At 37.2% G+C, this 17,529-nt stretch overlaps 2 protein-coding genes across 3 annotated transcripts; both read left to right on the top strand.

The window, feature by feature from the left end:
* The first annotated feature begins 2,996 nt into the window (after positions 1-2,996).
* Positions 2,997-10,556, top strand: LOC107088334. The gene is made up of 7 exons (XM_015380446.1): positions 2,997-3,140; positions 4,829-4,936; positions 5,032-5,088; positions 5,168-5,326; positions 5,541-5,700; positions 5,889-5,989; positions 7,203-10,556. Exons 1-7 carry the CDS (start codon positions 3,129-3,131, stop codon positions 7,365-7,367), a joined length of 762 nt encoding a protein of 253 aa, XP_015235932.1. The 5' UTR covers positions 2,997-3,128; the 3' UTR covers positions 7,368-10,556.
* Positions 10,557-11,749: 1,193 nt separating this feature from the next.
* LOC107088344 (zinc finger protein 835-like) lies at positions 11,750-17,415 on the top strand. Of its 2 annotated transcripts, none has more exons than XM_015380458.1 (7): positions 11,750-11,935; positions 13,684-13,886; positions 13,982-14,071; positions 14,187-14,276; positions 14,595-14,705; positions 14,815-14,938; positions 15,084-17,415. In XM_015380458.1, exons 1-7 carry the CDS (start codon positions 11,911-11,913, stop codon positions 16,739-16,741), a joined length of 2,301 nt encoding a protein of 766 aa, XP_015235944.1. In that variant the 5' UTR covers positions 11,750-11,910; the 3' UTR covers positions 16,742-17,415. The 2 variants fall into 2 exon arrangements, with proteins under 2 accessions (XP_015235944.1, XP_015235943.1); XM_015380457.1 differs by having other exon boundaries at positions 14,184-14,276.
* The last annotated feature ends 114 nt before the right edge of the window (positions 17,416-17,529 follow it).

Below are 17,529 nucleotides of genomic sequence, written 5' to 3'. Positions count from 1 at the left end.
AAAAGCAAGAGAAAATGTAAAATTAGTTCTGATTGTTATTTTTGTTTGAGGTAGTAATTTAGCCAAGCTGTCATCTCGCTAAGGCAGCAACTTCTTGGAGCCTTCTTGTAACAATCATGGCTTTAGACAACAAACTAAAAGGGTCAACGATTCTCAATCAATTAATCAATTAATAAAACATGTTAACTTCTTCTGAGTCTCAGTCTGGTTCACTCCAATCACACTAGTGATAATTTTATTAAGGTAAGATATCAGATAAATCCTTATTACCGATGCATTTCAGAATTAAATGTGAACCCGTCTATTCACTCAGAGGAATGATTACATGGCTAAAACAGTTGAATGTCAAAACAGCCTCAGTCATGAGGCAGTTAATTTGATTAAAGGGATTTATTACTGGAACTAAAACATATCTCTGACATTTTAAGAATTTTTTTTTTTATTTAAATAGTTTATTTTTAACCCTCTACCATAAAATAGTTCTTGACTAATTATTAACTGATTAGCTAAGGCCTTGTTATGACTACTCACCTTAAAACTCAATATTTAGATAAAATTCCAGAGAGTGAATTCCCCCAAACCAGACAAGGATTCAACCACTTGAGATCATTTTGGGTTAAGAGGGTTATTCTTTATTGTAAGCTAAACTACTTTTATCTCTTTCCATATAAAGTTGTGCAAAATTCTACTTTTTCCTCGACATGCTTTGGGAATTTGTTCAAATAGTATTTTTCATTGTGATCTAAATCAAACGAACATTAATATGATTTTCCATAAGGTGGATTCCCCGGTATACCTAATAAAACACCGGCAGCATTGCTTATAGCTGGCAGACTCTTTGTTGATGTGATTAATAATCGCCAGTGGGAAAGCAACATTCTTTGAAAATATTTATATAATCTTAGGACTCTTAAAGGAAGTCTGGAAACGTCCAATAGTGGGTCACTGTGCTGCAGTGAAAAAACAAGTTTGTCTGTTTTAGGAATTTTATTCATATCATTCTAAATAAATAATACTATAGGATATATATAGTTATAATTTAGGTAACACTTTAGTTACAGGAAAAATGCTCTATTTTTGCAGGTATTTATTAAACATTTTCATCATTTTCTCTCTTTCATTTACAACATGGGAAAAAACATCCTGAGAACCCTTAAAGCATTCTTGTGATGCTTTTTGACAGCCTGTAGCATCTAGTTATGCTGCTGTAATAATACTGGATTTTCAGCCAAATTCTGCAACTTTATTTCTGTCACCTTTTATAATGATGTTCTCCAGCATAAAAGTCAACTTAATTAACTTACTGCTAAAAAATGTTATCAGATGTGAACAAAAAGTCATTAATGTCCAAAATGAATTAAACTGCATTTGCCATATGCTTATAACTCCTGCTGCCATCCAGACACTGGAAGCCATACTTAATTCGAGAGGTGCTTCTTATTGAGGGGACTGTTTATTTTCACTATTACAGTATAAGGTATATTAGAGCTGGAACTAACAATTATTTTGCAAATCGATTAATATGTCGATTATCTTTTCAATTTATCGATTAATAATTGAAAAAGAAGACTTTTTACGTAATTGAACCAGGTGAAACTACACTGGAAAAAATCTAAATCTAGATAAGTTATTTTTCTTAAAATTAGTGCATTTGTTCTTGGATTGAGGAGGTAAAAGAGACATTTTGCCAATAGAACAAGAATATTAACACTTAAAATAAGAAAACACAATTACATTGTCTTATTTCAAGTGCATATTTATCTAATTATCTTATTTTAAGAGTAAAAATACTAATTCCATTGGCAAAGTATCTCATTTGCCTACTCAAATTAAGGGTAAATACACTTCATTTAAGAACTTTTTAACTTATTTTTAGATCGTTTTTCCAGTGTAAAACTTTTCCACTTGAGTTCTGGATAGAGCTCATTGATGGTTAAAAAAAAGATTTTTATCTTAAATGCAAAATATAAAAAAAAAAAAAAAAAAGGGCAATCTTGGTATAATTACTGCTCTTACTACGGTATGTTGCTTTGTCAGCTTAAGGCATGTTTTACAATCTCTTTTTTAACATTAATTGATTATAAATTAGTGAAAGATTATTTCAAAAATCGATTAATCATGATTTATCCGATTCATTGTTTCAGCCCTAGTTATAATACTGCAAAGTATCAAGATAATCATATAACTTCTAAGGGAACTTTACAGGTTTTTTTTCTAACTTATTGCAGCATTAAGCTGTCTTTAAGTGAAAAGGTACATTTTATTACTGGCACTTTGAATTGTTTCAAACCTTTGAACTGTCCTTCTGATTATTATCAATGAAGCTGATCTTTCTGTAAACCCATTAGCAAAGACTAAGGCTGCTAATCTACTGCACAGCTTAATTAATGAATAATTAACCTGACATTAGCGTCTACTGTCCCACAGGGATAACCCCGACATGAGGGCGAGCAAACAAAGTGTACTGTGCTCAGGAAATAAAAGAGTTTGGTTATCATTTGCTTTCCTCATTTCCTGAATCTCTCTCTTGTGACAGCTATTGATTTGATAATGGAAATCAATTATGGATAATGGCTTTTACGTGGGTCCACTTACTGGGGAGTATCAGGAGCAGGTTATGCTGCAAAACATTTGCAGATGCACACAAAAAATAGAACAGACAAATCCTCTAAAAAAAAAAAGAAAGAAAGAAAGTTTACATGATTAAATAAAGCAAGAAATAGCATGGAGGAACATCTACTGCAATCTTCATCATTCTGTTCTCACTTCTACAAACAACAGCTTGGGGAATAACCCTGACATATTCCAAGTGAAATATTCTTACAGGAGAACAAGCACCCACTTCTCCCGATGACCAAATTGATACGTGGGAGTTTATGGAAAAGTCTCAGACAGCGTCAGAGCGTGACATAATGACTCAGCTTGTAGGCGGCCTCTCCCCCACGTCAAAAGACCCCACCAGTTTGTCTGAAGTCAAAGCAGACTGCTGGCCAATCCTCGGGTTTCACTACACATTTGAACATCATCTACATGCATGCAAACATGCACAGAGATCTAAGTTCTCTTTTTAAAGACAAAAGGCTGGATTTCATGTGCTGGAGTTAAGATACCTTTAACCTTTGCTCCATATGAGGAAGAAAGTAAGTACATCCTTTACATTTTAAATGCTATTTTGCTCAGAATGTCTAACTGTATGCTGGGCGCTTGACATATAAGATAACAGTCTCTTCTATATTCGTACACAGCTGTTTCAACTACTAATGGTTTTGCAGAAACCGACCCTTTTTAAATAAAAACATGTGGACAAACTAATAGAAATGTGAGATATTTTAACAGCACAGCAGGAAAATGCCCTTCCTAGAGGGAAAACAAGACATGGTCATAATACAAAATGCTCCCATCAGGAGATAATTTTCCACTCTAAGGACTTAATGGTTGCTGCATGCAGTAATGTAAATATTTTATTTGTGTTTGCAGTTATTTTTTTCTCAAGAAAGTTGCTTAAAAAATAGGATCCTAAATAATGATTCTGATTATATATCTACTTTGATACTTTGATTATCTAAATTAAAAATTGTACAAATATTCTTTTATGTTCTATAAAAAGAAATCAACCAAATAATCAATGTGGATCAGCTGTAATCAGTTCAACCTATTAACATTTTAAAACTTTTTTGCAAAAATAATAAGTTAAAGTTTATGTAGGACTTAATCTGACAGCTTTACAAAACAAAATACCCTGCTTCTTGTGTTTGTAATATTCTCCTTTTAAGGATTTAATATTTGACACATTTATATTTACACTGCAGTTTTTCACCAATTCACTCACACACTTACGGTTGCAAGCTACACTGGCCACAGCTGCCCCACAGCTGACTCACTGACAGAAGCCAGGCTGCCCTGTGACCACCATTAGTAGTCCATTTGGGTCAAGTGTCTTGCCCAAGGACACAACAACAAAGAAAACCAGAGCTTGAACTGACAACCCTCTGGTTGCAGGGCAAACTCTTGTATCCAACACCACTGTCACCCCAGTTTTTCATATATATGAATATGAAATATCTTAATGACTGTTTTGAAAGCCAATTAGCTTTAAAAAAGGGTTGATTTGGTACCGGTTAAAGCCACAGAAATATTGGAATTTCTACACTTTCAGGTGCTACTAATGCTAATTATTCTTTGTTTAAAAAAAAAAAGAATCTAAATCTTTAGACCATTTTTTTTTTTTTTTTGCAATAGTGGATACAGATGTCGAGATTTTAAATAATACAAAGGTTTTAAAAGTACATTAAAATATAGGAAATGAAGTCTAATTCAGACTACTGACATCACGGGAGCTGTAAAGATCAAACTAATCAACTTGCTTTAAAATGCTATTATAATAAAAAGAAAAAAACTAAATCTGATAGAATAGTATAACAAACAGAAGAATTTACTGGGTGATAAAAAAAAAAAAAAATCAAAACAAGTTAAATTTGTTTACAACAAAAAGGTCTCTCTTGGAGCCTAAAAGTAGTGCAGAACAATGAGATCAGACGATTTTAAATTCAGTATTACAGAATTCAAACGTAAAAAAAAAAAAAAGTTTGTATAGGTGTTTGAATGATCAAACACTAAGCAAACTTCTGCAGACATTTTTTTTCCTACTGTGCAAAACCCTGGAAGAATAGCACCCCTGGTAAAGAGCCCTTGCCCTCCACAAGGTATCATCTTCAGTGCAAGCTGATAGTCACTTTCTACTGTAAATACAACCCAACTATATATGTATGTTGATGTCATCTAATCTGGGGTGAGACAATAATCTTTGGTATCAATATTCTGGATTTAGATCATCAGCACAACTTGTGTCCTCTGGGGTCTTTTTTCAAGTTTCCATCTCTGTTCTGGGAAATTTGGAACGCCAATCACTGATGATGTGAACAAGCTGTCCGTGTTGGTGAGAGTATTATCTTGCTGTTCATAACACACAGAAAGCATACCTTTCTGAATTGACTCTAATGCTTTTCTTTTCTTTCTTTATTTCCACTGCAGAAGCAGAATATCCCCTCTGATTATGAGATTCCTGTTAGTTATATTCCCAAAGAGGTGGTACGTATAACAAACAGATGAGAAAAGAGGAATTTTATGATAACTGAGAAGGTTTTCTGATTGTTTGCGTGCATGACAGGCCGGCACGTGCTGGGTGGTTCTAAATATCTATCCTTTGGAGCAAAGTCTTCGAAAGCTGGCCAGTATGTTTGGTTCCATGTCTTCCAACAAAGATAACATAATTGTCTTCATTGCAATGCTGAAGAGTTTACGCTTCACCTTTGAACACGAAGAGCTGGTGGGTAACAAGGAGCTTCACGCACTGCATGCCCTTTAAATGCAAATGTGATGTTTTACTTATTAGGTTAAAAAGATTTCAAATGACTTTTATTCTGAGAGGCATCTCTGAAGTCAAGACAAAGCAAAGGTTTAGGGATTGCTTTGCACATTTAATTGCATTAGTGAACAATTTGAGGATGTTTCTTTTTTTTTTTTTTGGCTGATCACCCCAGGAAACAGCAATGCAAGTCTTCCAGTGTCACTACCAAGAAAAGAGCTTACTTTCTGGACTTTACTTTGACTACATCCAAGACCTCTTACATGTTGCAACGCATGGAACATCAACCTTATCATGCAAGCCACCACCTTGCCTTAATCATCAACAAACACCAGGTACATCTTTCATCTGGATTTCTAAACAGTTTTATTTAAGCAGACATTTGAAAAATCCCAAAGAAAAAAAAATATATACAGTTATTGATTGAATGTTGTTCAATAAGCATGATGTCATGCTTACCCACTATCATTTTTCCCGTGTCTAAGCATATTTCATTACAGCTGCAATGATTCTCTTTTCGCAGAAGGTCAGGAGAAGAGTCGTAAACACAGCTGGTTAAAGAGAAGCCCCTTGCTTTTGGTGATAATACCGTTCATAGCCTGTGTTGTGCTGATAGTTTGGCAGGTAAGAAGAACTATTTAATGTTTACATGATTCTCTTCTATGTTTGTGGTCGAAAAAGCTGAAGGGGATTATAACTATTCCTCAAAGCATATATGTACATTTTAAAATGCAACTTGGAAATAGAAATAAGGACTTTTACAGATCCTTAATCAGCAGTTTGTTTGGATTTTTATTTTTATTTGTATTTGTTCCATGACAATTTTAGGTTTTTTTATAATGCTTTCAAATGCTTTAAAGTATCTTATTTCCTCTACAAAAAAAAATTGCTGTTAGCAAAGTAGTAATTATACCATATGGTATTATTACTCGTTTATTTCATCATTTTGATCAGCAGATAGATGGTGTTTACGAAACAGTGTTTCAGGGTTAAAATATCAGCTTTAAATCAGGTTTTCCATTATGCTAAAATGCTAAAAAAAAAAAGCTCAACATCCATATCAAAGAGATATTTGATACTTGATACCATTCTTAATACGGCTGAGATTAAAAACGGCAAAAATATTAAAGGCATGAAAGAAAGTCTAACCATGGAACAAGCTTTCTTGCTAAATAATTATGCAAAATAAAAACCTAGAAATCTAAAATCGTCCACAGCAAAAATATGCAAAAAAAAGATTTGTCTTGAGTATCGATACTATGCAATACTAACATCTTATCTAGATCCAGTGTTTAGGTATCAGGTCTTTGGTGCAGCCTGTAAAAGGTAGTGGTAAATGTAATAATAGGTTTCATCATATTCATTAATGCATAACCTCTATTTGTGAACATACTTTTAAAGCTTGAACGTACAAAATAAAGAAGACATGGTTATGTTAAATGCGATTTCATTCTCAGATTTGTTTTTAACTTCCGAGGTAAATTGAAGGCAGATTACATGGAACAAACTGTTTAACCTCAGATTGTAGAGTAAAATCGGTTAATTGCCTTTTGGTTTTAAAAGCCTCAAAGTTTTCTTTAAAAGGAAATTCCGGATGCTGAATTTCCTCCCACATAGATTTTATGTGTTTGCATCTCCACTTCTACCAAATCACATGAGATTATCTGCCCACATTTTAAAGAGCATTTTTCAGGAAGACAAGGCTTGTAAGTTTGACAGCTCATTAAATATTTAGGTGGTATTTGGAGCCCTGGTAATATCGAGCCCACTTTTACGATCATCTGCCATTTGCGCTTCTTGTATCTTTTTATGTTAATTTTCTGAATGTTTTCTATAGGTGAAGTCTAGGAGAAGGCTGCTGGCGTGCAGCACTTCAAACGGCCAAACCGCATCTCCTGATATGATCCCAACTGTGTCTGTCTCCATCCCACTTCAAACAGTCACCCACGCCGCTGACAGCCAGCCAACGGGGGAGGCAGTTTCTGAACATGAGAGTGGATGAAGCGTGATAAAGCGTGGAAAAATCAGTGTGGTCTGTCACTTTTTCTGCTCAAGCACCAGAGAAACTGGATGAGAGAGAGCTGATGTAAAGGAAAGGCGTGTTGGCAAAGTTCCCCCCCTGCTTTTGGGTCCAGACAGGACTCAAGAGCAGCTCCGAAACTGGATGCTGAAGTAAAAACACGAAGGTGTCTTGACTGGTGAACAGCAGCTCTTAGCCGGTTGGTTTGGAGAAGTTAAAAGCCACTTTAATGTTTCTCAGGGTGGTGTTGGGTCTCATTTTGGAGCTTATCAGCAGGCTTCACATCAGCACAATGCCACACAAGTCAGACACTGTTATTTTAAACTGGAAGAGTCATGATGTTGAAGTGATTATGTTTTCATATCTCTATAGCTGCACATGAAGTCCAAATAGCTCATATGCCGACATCTTTGGAAAGTGTTCTGTAAAAAGTAATAACAACAAGAAAAATGGGGGCTGGTACAACTTATCTTGTACTTGTTGTTGACATTGTGGAGATCTGTTATCCATCAGGAATTATGGACCTACTGGTCACAAACAACACTCTAATTGGTTCAACAAATCCCTGACTTTCTGAATCAAAGATCTGAGCAGCTGGCAGATAGCCATGGCCAGAGGCCCTTTGAATTTGGTCATTGTGCTTCGAAGCTGTTGAACAGTGAACTATTGCCGCTCCTCAGCCGCTGCAAGTGTGTTGGGAGGTTTTTAATGCCTCAGTTAAGAAGTCAATCAGTTTCAGTCATGAGAGCATGACTCTTAGAGTGTGAGTGCTCTTGTACTTTATGTGTCAGAGTCCGGGAGCGAGAGACAGGACAGGCACAGCAAGGCAAAGTGAGGGAGATAGAGGCAGACAAATAGATGAACGGATGAGCTCAGTGAGGAGCATAAGGAGGGATTGTTCTCATCACAAAAGAGCAGGCCGTAGGCTGGAGGAAGTGCCAGTTACAAACATGACCAATGTCGACAGATCTCTATGAATCAACAGGCAAAGAATCTCTGCAGACCGCAGGCTATATAGCCCAATCTCCAGGGACTGGTTGGTATTTCAATAAAAATACACGGGATTTATTTCCATAACAGTCCAGTAACATGTAGTTTGTTATATAGTGCAATGTTTTGGATAAGGTTAAAAACCTAGAAAGCCTTTTACTATCTTCAAAGATATTCAAAAGTTTTGATTTTGTAACTCTTTGTGTATTTGTGTGTGTGATGTTTAAGATATTTTGTTACACTTTTGAATGTCTTCAAAAAACATTTAATGTTTCCAACAGTTTCAGCGACAGACTTAATTAAAATCCAAATGTTGTAGAGTCATGGTTTTCATATTGCAGTTCATGTAACACTGGTGTGACTTTGGCTTTCTTTTGGCTACAGAAAATAATCTGTTTTTTAATTTTTTTTTATTATTGATTCAAGTTGAATGTGAAGTACTAGTACTTGTCCACTAGGTGGCAATGTTACATTTAATTAAATCTAAGTTGATAAGGGAAAATCCAGATCAAGGTTTGAATTTCAGGGATAAGAAGGCAAGCCCAAGGTCAGGATCAAATATGGTCGAAATGTTAAATAAAATATCACTGGCTCTTCCTTCAGTGTTTTCCTCTAACCCAGAATCATGTATCACCCAGCCCGTGTTAGTTGACATTTTCAAAAAGTATTTGAATGCTTAAATTGCAGTTAAACATAATTAGAATAAACAGAATGCAATCTGATTACCTTTTCCTTCTGAGACAAATGTAATCCAAAGCAACACTGGGATAAAAAATTCTCCTAAAACAGATTTTAATTGTAGGTAAACGAAAACACAATGAAGTTAAAGCAGGACAGATTTTAAATAAATGTATTTTAAGCTAAAAGCCAAACTGAGCCTGTGCCAAAGGAGCAAGATGACTGCTTCATTACGTTGATATTTTATACCTTCTATTTTTAGGTATAGAATAGTTATATTTTGCACCATGCATCACCCATTTTTAATTTGATCCCAATAATTTATCTATATTTATAATACTCCATGGTGAAGTGGTTTGTGCTTCACTGCAATGCAGATGACCAGAGTTCAAATCCTGGGAGCCCCACAAAGGGCATCCAGTGTAAAAAGTTTGCCAAATCTAAATGACTTGCTGAGATGACACAAAAAATGTAATAGTAATCCACTTTGGTAACAACTGTACTATGGTTTGAGTAAATTGCATTTTGCAATACAGCATCAGACAGAGCTAATTTGGTTTAATTTACAGCCTATCATGTTTTATTAGTGTACTGGCAGCAAAACAACATTTTCAGGGAATGATATTTATAGATTTAAATTTTCATGTGACATTTCATTATTTTACGACCAATTATAGCCACAATTAAATAAATACTTCACTACCACAGAATAAAATCATAGGTCAGGATTTAGTACATGGAAAAGAAAAAGTTTTATTTTACGGTTATGAAAGTTAAGTAGAAATTAGCATTTTGGCAATGTGAAAATATAACATTTGACTAAGAATTTTGACATGGGCCTAGTGCCTAGTTCAACACACTTCAAATATAAACCAAAAACTTGAAACATGTATTTTGATTTTCAAATGATAAAGCATTTTTTTATGTTTGTTTTTGTCGTCACCAAAAGGGAAACTAGAAAACAAATCAAATGCCATCTAAACGTAGTAAGTTCTATGCGTTAAAAATATAAGCTGTTTAAATATGTATTTATCTTTGAATGCTCCAAAGGATTGTAACTCCCAGGATAAATTAAAACCAGGAACAAAAACGAGAGGCTATTTATGCAGAAAAGACCCAGTGTTGAAAAACTGAAAGTAACACCTAATCAGTTTGTTTCATGACAAAACAAACTTTTGTTAGAATTATAAGCTTTACTGATCAATTTATCAGAATATTTGTACTCTTACAAACTGTTGTAAATGTATTCACAAAAGGAGTTTGCATGGTACATTGGTAAAAAAAACTTTCCAACTTGAATTCTGACTTCAGAGGGCCTTTTAAGTTATGGAACCTAAAACTTGAAAATATTATCATATGATTAAAAGATTAACTTCATTTTATGTTATGGGATAATGGGTGGAAATAGATAAAAATATTCTTTCTTTTTCTAAATCCCATCTTGGCGGCATTTTTTTCTTATTGGGAAATATTTGTAAAATAATTAATGGAGAAATACAACAAACTGAGATTAACTATCAATATGTCAGGCAGTAACATATATTTGAGAATATCAAATATCCTGTATGCTGTTGTCTATGAAGTGTTTACATTATTTATTTCTGATCCATGATGGATAAATTGATGAGTCTCTATTAAAGCAAAGTATAAAAAAGACAATGTTTCCAGGTTCAATAGCTTTAAACTATAACTTATTTTATTAAATATTCTTTTAGACATTACATCACAGAATTTTTGATTAGTCACTTTCAAGTTCACTTAATTCAAGCAGATAAAGGAACCTTGCAGTCAACAGTATCAGTTACAACCAAGCAGGCTCAGTGTGCCGGCTTATTTACACACTTACAGTATTTACCACTTTAGATAATATGTATATTATAACTCTGATCTAAATTAGACAGTGGTCCCAGACATTGACCAAGGCCTCTCACAATAGGAATTATGAAATAGCAGGATCATTTAGTAACGCAGGCAAAAAAAAGACTATAAAGAAGGCATGTCCAAAGTGGGTCCTCGAGGGTCGCTGTCCTGCAGGTTTTAGAGGTTTCTCTGCTTCAAAACAGCTGGTCCTGATTATTGCATTTCAACAAAAGCCTGTTGATCCTCTATCAATAGAAATCAGCTGTGCTGAAGCAGAAAAGCTCTAAAACCTGCAGAACACCTTCCTTCAAGGACCAACTTTGGACATGCCTACAATAAAGAGTTCACAGACAAATTAATAATATGCTTTATTCTTTCATATTTTAATTTATTTTCAAAAATAAAACAAGTATTTGCTATAAAATTATTGAAACTCCAGACTTAAATTTACAGAAAGCAAGGATGACATTATATAAAAAAAGAAAAAAGACAAGATTATAAACAGAAAATCCCAGAACTATAAACTGTACATAAAGGATGGATCATTTGTTTTAGATAGGGGATTGGGAATTAAGTGTATTTTCCATGCTATATATCATATTTCCACTGTATATAAACCCCATTATTGACCTTTAAACAAATTTTAGAGTTTTGACCTTGTCAGGTGTGCTCTCTTATTGTTTGAAAGAAACATTCAAACCGTATTATATCGTAATTTTTGATTCTCCTAGTCGAGCTGATCTTGTTAGAACCGAAACGAATGCAACATATTTAAAGTCGGTGCTTTTATTTTATACAGAAACTTCCGGCGGAAGTAGCCAGGCTTTTGTTTTGGAAGGCTGGCACTCGGTGGCCGCCATTATTCTTCGTGACTTGACGCCCGAGATAAGACGGTTAAATATTTCGAACTATTATATTCAAGCATAATCTGTTGGTTTATTGCTTTGCCTTGAGTCTCGCTTAGTTGGGTGAGCCAGGCGCACATTTATAGGCCAGTATGGACAGACGGTCCAATACAACAGGTAAGTTGCTAAGCTAACTGTAGCTGCTGTCGATAATGGTATAAAAAAAGAAATTGGACGAAGCTTCATTTGCTTCGAGGAGTCTGTTTCTTCCTTATCACCAACATAAACACATACGTTTACTCCGTTTAAGGCAGATGTATAATAAGAAGGTCGGGTAATTAACAAGCTGTGAATGCTTTGTGATTTTTATCTTCTAAATGAAGCCATCCGAATGCGCGGTCCGTCTCAATATGTCACGCTATCTGAAGCGACTAATGAAACATTGGGGTAATGGAGTGATATCCGATTGTAAAGTTTGAATTTAAGTCTGACAGTAGCTTGCTTGGCGCTCAATCTCTCCATCACTGCACGGGCACGCGCAGACGTGCACTTTTCTAAAAACAACTCCGTCTGCACTCTGAAAAGCATGCGCTCCTTGCTGCAGCGCCCTCCTGCGGCAGCACTGGTTTTTACCTCGAAATGGACCAAAACATAGGACCTGTGCAATCAGGTTTTAGGTATTTCTTGCCAATAGAAACTTAAAAGGTACGCCTTGAATTAAAAATAAATCTAACCCAAAAAAAAAAAAAATTCTGGTAAATTTATTTAAACTACATTACCTGTGCAATTAGATCTGTAAGCGTTTGTTTGTGTCTCTGTAGATATTAAATCATATTGTTTCCCATTTCCTTTTCAGGTCAATAATATTTAATTAACCCCAAAGGGAAATTAAATGTTGCAATACCTCATGTTATTTTTTTAAACAGGTGTTGTAGGTGTTGATAGCTTTAGGCAGGAAGGATCTTCTGTAGCTGGTCTGTCTTGCACCGGATCTGGAGAAGCTTCTTACTGAAAAATCTGTAGAGGATGCTCACAGTTTTACATAATTTTCTTCATGTTTTGCAGAGTGGCTCAAGCTCAGTGAGGCAGGAGGTGAAAGTCTGAACCTAAATTTTCAAATTCTGTCACAAATCTAGTTGATACTGCCCTTGACTTTGACTAGGCCATATAGGCATTGTTTGTGGGTCACACTCCTTAATGTTTTTGCTTGTTGCCTGACTAAATAGGAGACTGTCCAGGGGGTTTATTACTGAGAGCTTCAACATTTGACATCATATATTAGTAGTTATGGTTCTGCAGAAGGTTTCTTCCTGCTAAAAGGGAGTTTTTTTTTTTTCTCTCGCTACTACCCTGCTTGGTTTGAGGGATTGCTTTCTAGTCAATGGTTCTATGCAATCTGGTTTTCCTTAGATAGATAACTCAATCAACTGAAACTGAATCAATATGACTGTATGATCTGGTTTAATTATTAAGTGCCTTGAGATGACATATGTTGTGAATTGGCTCTTTATAAACAAAACCTGAATTCAATTGAATTATGCTTTTGTCTTAATTTGTTGATTGTTTTGGTATTTAAGTCCATGACAGAAGCAACAGATTAATGCATACTCTAAACTCCTTCAGATCTAGACTAAAGATCTGATTTGGAAGACTTAAGATCTAAACTCTTAAGTCTGCCAAAAGACCACAAAGACAGAAAATAAATCTTCAGCACACTCATTTTGCTTTATGATTTGTGGATCAAACTGGGTTGAATGTTTTCTCAAATGTCAAGAATGTCAATAATTAATGTATCTTGAAATATATGTTAATTAGATCTTTTAGTGACTGAAAAAAGCAGAGGTTTTAAATCATGAATTGTGTAATGTTTTATTATTGGACATCTAACCCGCACTAACTGTTTTCATGCTTGCTTCCATCTGCAGGAGGTGCCCTTCCACTGCCCTCCCTCCGCCTGCTGGCCTCCCCGCTGCAGCTGACCTATTCATACATATGGCAGGTCATACGGCAGAAGAACGTGAAGCATTACTGCAAAGTAGAGGAGTTTGTGACCATGGTGACGCAGACTGTTCCTGAGCTTCTGAGTTTCAAGCAGACTGCACAACTTATCCTCGGCTTAAGAGCGAGGGTGATTTTTCTTTTTTATGCATGCAACAGGACACTCAGATTCTTTGTTTTCTTCCTTTTTTCCTGATTATATTGCATTTCTGTTTGCTCACTTAGATAATCTTGGACCTGCTTCAGAAAGACGGCCCACCAGATTCCAAAACTATTCAGACCCTTATAAATAAATTAAAGATAACCTCCTCGACGGTATGTGTGCAACTTGTTCATACACCAGTTATATGCGTGTTTACCAACTAATCGCAATCTTCTAGATCACTAAGCATAGATAAAATCTGATTGAAATGTTGTTGTGCCATAGAAGGATAGGGAGGTGGAGAAATCCCAGACAAACTTCATGGTCCTGATCCAAAATCTCCTTAAAAATCCCACTGAGAGGAAGCGCTTCTTTCAGGTGAGGCCTGCCTGTTGATTTTAATCTTGGCTGTAAATCAAAAATAAGAAAATTTAAAAAACGATCCACTGGACTTTGTTTCAAAGTTTGAAGACATTTCGCTTCCCATTCAGGAATCTTTTTCAGTTAAATTCTCAATGGGAAGCGAAACGTCTTCAAACATGGAAACAAAGTCCGGTGGATTTTCTTGTCTTTTCTTTTTTTTTTTTTTGAATTACTATGACTTGGATGACTGAGAATCTTCACCAGCACTTGGCTGTAAATCCACTTTACAGCTCATGATGTTCGCTTAACACATGGATCAACCTCTCTTCGCAGGAAGTTTTCCCTGTTCAGTACGGCGTCAAGTTTGACACAGCCCTGCAAGCCTTGATTGCTGGCCTGGTGTGCAAGCTAGAGCAACTTCTTCCCGTTCCTAATCTGTCCCAAGTATGCACGCCTAGCATTTTTGCAGACATTTTTATATATAATCAGATACAATATAGTTGTTTAGAAGAGACTGTTCTCCTAATTTCCATTCTCTGTGCTTCTGCTTTAGCTTGGTGCCATGATCTCAACAAATGCCACCGTCCTTGATGCATGTGGGGGTTTCCTCCCTGACCGTGGAGATCTAAAGACTCTCCTGCTACATCATCAGAGCAAAGGACTCCTAGGAGTTAAAGGTAGACTACACTTCAATATTTCTTAATGCGATTTATGGGACAGACCAAAACAGATAATTTTTTTTTTTGTGAGGTTAAGGTGAAAAAGAAGAAACTTGTTTTATTTTGTATAAAATCCTTTTTAAAACTGCTGTTTTTTCCACAGCAACCGTCTCCACCTCTGTGGGCGACCCGGTGCTCTCTTCCCTGGCCTTCATGCCCAAACCAGTAGAAACGCCGCCTCCACCACCACAGCCACAAAAGCAGCCCGAGGTCACAGCTGCTGAGAACAGCCCCGCCCCTCTCAGTGACAGTGAAGATCTTGGTGCTTTTTCAGATGATCTTGCAAGCCCGGCGGGTTCTGTTGATGCGCCTCAGCAGGAAGGGTCAATTAGTTACAAAGCACCCTCTGGAAATGAAGCAAAGGAGAAGGCTGCCACAGCAACGGGGCAAAGCCAGAACCCCCAGATGGAAAAAAGTTCTGAACAGCAGCAGCAGGCTTCAGCGACTCCTCAAAGTGAGAGGAGAGATGGAACACAAGCGGGGCCTGAAAGGCCAGAGTTACAGAAGCTGCCTCTGAAATCCATCCCTTTCAGAGTTGTTCAAGTGCCAGTAAAGAAGGACAGCCAGAAGCCACAAACCCAGCGGGTCACTTTACATCAGTGGGTTTCACAGATCGCCACCAACTCGATGTCTCTCCCAGCGTTACCGCCACTTCCCCCAGGCAGACTAAGCGACGACGACGACCCAAGGCCGAGCATAAGACGAAAGAGGCAGCTGAGACTCCAGAATGATCGATTTACCTGCTCCGTGTGCGATAAGAGCTTTCCCTATCAGTCCAAGCTTCTGGACCATGAGCGCATCCACACAGGAGAGAAGCCCTTTCAGTGCTCAGCGTGTAACAAGAGCTTCCGCACGCAGGCGTTCCTCAACAACCACCTGAAGACCCACAGCACAATGCGCCCCTACGCCTGTGGTCAGTGCGGCAAGTGCTTCACCAAACTGCAGAGCCTGACAAAGCACATCCTTGCCCACAGCGGGCAAAAACCCTTCTACTGCAACATCTGCAATAAGGGCTTCACGCAGTCCACCTACTTCAAGCGCCACATGGAATGCCACACCAGCCAGATGACGTTCCCCTGCAAGCACTGCAGCAAAACCTTCCCGACGGCGTTCAAGCTGTCCAACCACGAGCGCTGGCACACCCGGGATCGCCCGCACATGTGCGAGCGCTGCGGGAAGAGGTTCCTTGTCCCCAGCCTGTTGAAGAGACACATGGGCTACCACATCGGCGACCGCCAGTACCTCTGCTCACAGTGTGGGAAGACGTTTGTTTACCTGTCGGATCTGAAGAGGCACCAGCAAGACCACCTACCAAAAACAAAGATCCCATGTCCCGTCTGTCAGAAGAAGTTCTCTAGTAAGTACTGCCTGAGAGTTCATCTGAGGATCCACACCAGAGAGAGACCCTATCGATGCCAACTGTGCGACAAGAGCTTCACGCAAGTCGGAAACCTAAAGGTCCACATCCGGCTACACACCAATGAGCGTCCCTTCAGCTGCGACGTCTGCGGAAAGACCTACAAGCTGGCGTCCCACCTCAACGTCCACAAAAGGACTCACTCGTGCAAGAAACCCTGGACATGCGAGACGTGCGGGAAGGGCTTTACGGTCCCCGCCCTGCTTAGGAAGCATGAGCAGATCCACGTGAAGGAGGCTAACCCCGATTTCGCCAGCAAGAGACGGATGAAGGGTAAGCACAAAAAGCAGTCCCTAAACAGGAAATACGACGAGGAAGAAGAGGTCAGCGATGAAAATTATTGAAGGAGACGTGAGCTTAAAGCTGATCTTTGCTCAGATGAGTCAATGAGAACTGCTACCACGAAGGACACAATTCATCATGCCAATACGGATTCACATGGATTCATGACTGAAAACACTGAACTGATTAACAGACAACTGAATCTTCAGATTATGGTTAGAATTTAAAGAATAGCTCCTAGATGTACATGTGCACCAATAATGGACTTTCCTCTTGATCAGTTTATTGTTTTATTAAAAAAAAAAAAACGAAAAGAGAAGATTTTGGGAGATTAATGATTACAAAAAACTATGCTCCTTTTCCTAGCAGATGCTAATGTCTTAACTTTTTTTTCATCAAAAAACTTTAAAACATAGAACTGCACTGCAGCTTTTAGGTGCGACGTTCTTGGATCCAACAAAATTCAAGCAATAACAATGTTATCCCTCCCTATTCACGTTTTAAAGACACTATCTTTAACAATTATGTTATTTTGAATAAACCAGAGTGTTGACTGATGTGTTTATAGAATGAAAGCTATCCATGTTAGTTTTGATGTATTTACTGAATAGTCTGCCTACTATTTGACATGCTGGTAACCAATCAGAGATGAAGAGAAAATTTGCAAGACCCTTAACATTCATCTGTTTTTTTGCTAATACGAGACGATCAATTAAAAATCAGCCATTTCCAATCTCTTGCTCTCTAGAAAAGTCCAGAATCATCCCTCCCATAAGACTTAATTTGTATGGTAATTTTTTTTATCACATAAACACCTTCTAAACAACATGCTTTTCAAAGACACTTCACC

Source organism: Cyprinodon variegatus, unplaced genomic scaffold, assembly GCF_000732505.1.
Source record: "Cyprinodon variegatus isolate N-32 unplaced genomic scaffold, C_variegatus-1.0 Scaffold214, whole genome shotgun sequence".
Taxonomy (NCBI): Eukaryota; Metazoa; Chordata; class Actinopteri; order Cyprinodontiformes; family Cyprinodontidae; genus Cyprinodon; species Cyprinodon variegatus.
The sequence above is the reverse complement of the archived record's forward strand: the minus strand, read 5'-3'. Positions and strand labels throughout refer to the sequence as shown.

Bases quoted from the DNA above. Each gene is read 5' to 3' on its own strand.
- LOC107088334 (XM_015380446.1), top strand. The intron at 5,701-5,888 runs GTACATCTTTCA...CTCTTTTCGCAG, and splicing joins TAATCATCAACAAACACCAG to AAGGTCAGGAGAAGAGTCGT. The intron at 5,990-7,202 runs GTAAGAAGAACT...TGTTTTCTATAG, and splicing joins TTGTGCTGATAGTTTGGCAG to GTGAAGTCTAGGAGAAGGCT.
- LOC107088344 (XM_015380457.1), top strand. From the start codon at position 11,911: ATGGACAGACGGTCCAATACAACAG. The intron at 14,072-14,183 runs GTATGTGTGCAA...GTTGTGCCATAG, and splicing joins TAAAGATAACCTCCTCGACG to AAGGATAGGGAGGTGGAGAA. The intron at 14,706-14,814 runs GTATGCACGCCT...CTTCTGCTTTAG, and splicing joins CCGTTCCTAATCTGTCCCAA to CTTGGTGCCATGATCTCAAC.